Source organism: Citrus clementina, unplaced genomic scaffold, assembly GCF_000493195.1.
Source record: "Citrus clementina cultivar Clemenules unplaced genomic scaffold, Citrus_clementina_v1.0 scaffold_3, whole genome shotgun sequence".
Taxonomy (NCBI): Eukaryota; Viridiplantae; Streptophyta; class Magnoliopsida; order Sapindales; family Rutaceae; genus Citrus; species Citrus x clementina.
The window spans coordinates 3,673,970-3,676,469 of NW_006262339.1; the positions used below are offsets into that span (position 1 = coordinate 3,673,970).

The following is a 2,500-nucleotide window of genomic DNA, read 5'->3' on the forward strand; positions in this document are numbered from 1 at the left end:
GATCATGAGAGCGACGTCCCCACTGCTACGTACTCGTACGCGCGTATGCTCTTAACGCGAACGTCACGAGGTGGCTTACGGTCAGAGCACCAATGACCAGAAGACAACTAACCTCTTTGATATCCAGGCTATCACAGGACGCCACGCGTCGCTCGATATTGCATCCGTTTGCTTCAGCGTCTTCTCCGTTGTGGCCTTGTTTGGATTCTTCTTTCATGAGAAAAGAAAGGCAAGGATGTCCCCGCAGAAGTGAAGACTGAAGACGCCCATGGGCTGGGCTGGGTTGTGCTCGGCCGGGCCCCACTTTAAACCATCATCCTATATAGGAGTAATCTTAGTAGTAGCTTGAATTTCTTGGCATGTTTTAGTCGTACTGTTATCTTATGTTAATGTTTGCTTCCTTTTCTTTTCTTTTTTTTTTTTATTGGTTTCAAATTCAGTTCGCATCTGGACCGTAAACTGCAAACAGAACCCACGCTATGTCCTATATGTGGGTCTGATTGCTAAAGCTGACGGTTGTGATGCAATTGTGGTAGTGTCATACCAATATATGAACTTGTAACGATCTGTGTTTCTTTTTCTTTTAATAAGAAAATGAAAGAACATATTTACTCATTTTTAAAATACTTGCTGATTTTGAGGGAATCTGAACATGTGTCAGTTTGGTCAACTTTGTTACTGCTTATCGATGTGGGAAACTTGCGACTCAGATATGAGTTTACTTTTCTTTTTTTTTTTGCACTGAAGTATCTGAGTGACCGAGTCAATGCAGATTAATTTAAGAACCATCTTATCAAGATTAGCTGTAAATGATGCATTGACCTGAAATTTAATATGGGCAGTGATCACTGATCATGCTTTGTATTCATTTTCTGTGCCACAAGTGACGCACTAAAAGAGGGAACCAAATATTTATATCTATATATATATATAAAGAGAATCATCTCGGGTAATCTGGAGCAGCCAGCTTGACTTAAATACAGATGGAAGGAAATTTCGACGTAAAAGCTCATGGTGTTAGGTTTGATATTTTAAACGCGGCAATTAGGATCTATCATCTATGTTTTTATAATCCATAGTCATAGCTGAACCGATGCAATGCAAATGGAGCTAATTTATGACCTTATTAGGTGAAGAGACCACGGGATTGGTTGAATTGCGGATGGTGATCTCTTCACTGTCACTGGAAGTGAAGGTAAAAGAAAGCTTGATGTTACACACATGTATAAACATTTTGTCACCCCCTAATGATATAAGGTAAGTTGTGCATTGTAGCTCAAATCCAATCCAAAGACTACATAAATTCGATACTTCAGGGATCAAGCAATTAATCAGATTATCAGTGACATGCGTTTTTGACTCAAGGATTTGAAATGAAAGACCTGACAAGAAGCATGAGTAACCAATGTTTCATCACAAGCACAGAATGCAAATCCGTGAATACTCAGAGAAGCAGAAGACATCTCACTGGAAACAAATGTTGAGTAGCCATATAAATCCTTGCGCTTCATCTTCAATTTGAGCATGTCAAAAATTTCCAGTCATCAGATCTTTAACCCCAGACAGCAGAAAACTGAATCCTTGCCAAACACTTGGAGAGAAACCACCTCCTTACTGAGCTCTGTCAAGCCTGCATTTCCCTAAACATAGTTCTGGTAGAAATTAATGTACAAACTACATCTTTTTATTGAAGAATTGAGTTTGTAGAATCTTGCCAATGATATATCGTAAAATTCACTTAGGGAGTAAAACACATATCTGTGCTCTGCATCCGACCAGTACCAACAAGTGATAACCTATCGTCATAAGCATCAATATGACCAAATGCATCTGTGCCGGGAGGGCACTCCAGGGCAGCTTCAAGGACTCTGTGGTGTATCCCATGTGTATCAATTGAATGCCCTCCTTGGTGATCATGGCCAGCCAGACAAACTTTCACACAATTGTAACGGTGTATCACATCCATTACTTCATTGCAATTCCACAAAAGTGCTTCTGGGGAAGCTGAGCCAGGATCTAAAGGCACATGACAACAAACTACTACTTTCTGATTTAACTTTGTTGCATCCTGAAGTACAGCATCTAGCCATTTTATCTGTTCCTTCCCAACAGCTCCATTAAACATAAGGAACCTTCTCTCCAGCCCCACAAGTCCTGCTGGACTGTTCTTCTCAGTATTTGGGTTTTTCTCCCCAAGAAACTTCAATGCCTCCAATGTATTTGGATGATTATGAGGCCAACCAATTGCACTAATATCATAACCATCAAGGACAACAAATCTATATTCTGGAGTTGGTGAAAAATCATAGTAGGCACGTCCATCGACACTTGAAATCTTCAGTAAAGGAAGTAACATGTGGCGGGGAAGATTGTAAAGGCAGTGGTTACCAATCATGTGATAGGCAGGGCCATTAAACTTCTCAAACTCATTAACAACTTTCTTGACAGCTTCCAGAGATTGGTCCTTGGGACAAAATCCATCGACAATATCCCCAAAATG

The 2,500-nt window shown here is 40.3% G+C and overlaps 1 protein-coding gene across 2 annotated transcripts in view; it reads right to left on the reverse strand.

Moving 5' to 3' along the window:
• Positions 1-1,226: 1,226 nt before the first annotated feature.
• LOC18047708 (manganese-dependent ADP-ribose/CDP-alcohol diphosphatase) overlaps positions 1,227-2,500 on the reverse strand; it is a 2,436-nt gene continuing 1,162 nt past the window's right edge. For both annotated transcript variants that reach the window (XM_006439880.2, XM_006439879.2), the window contains exon 2: positions 1,227-2,500. This exon is cut by the window's right edge. In XM_006439880.2, the coding sequence (XP_006439943.1) occupies positions 1,739-2,500 (762 nt within the window). In that variant the 3' untranslated portion in view covers positions 1,227-1,738.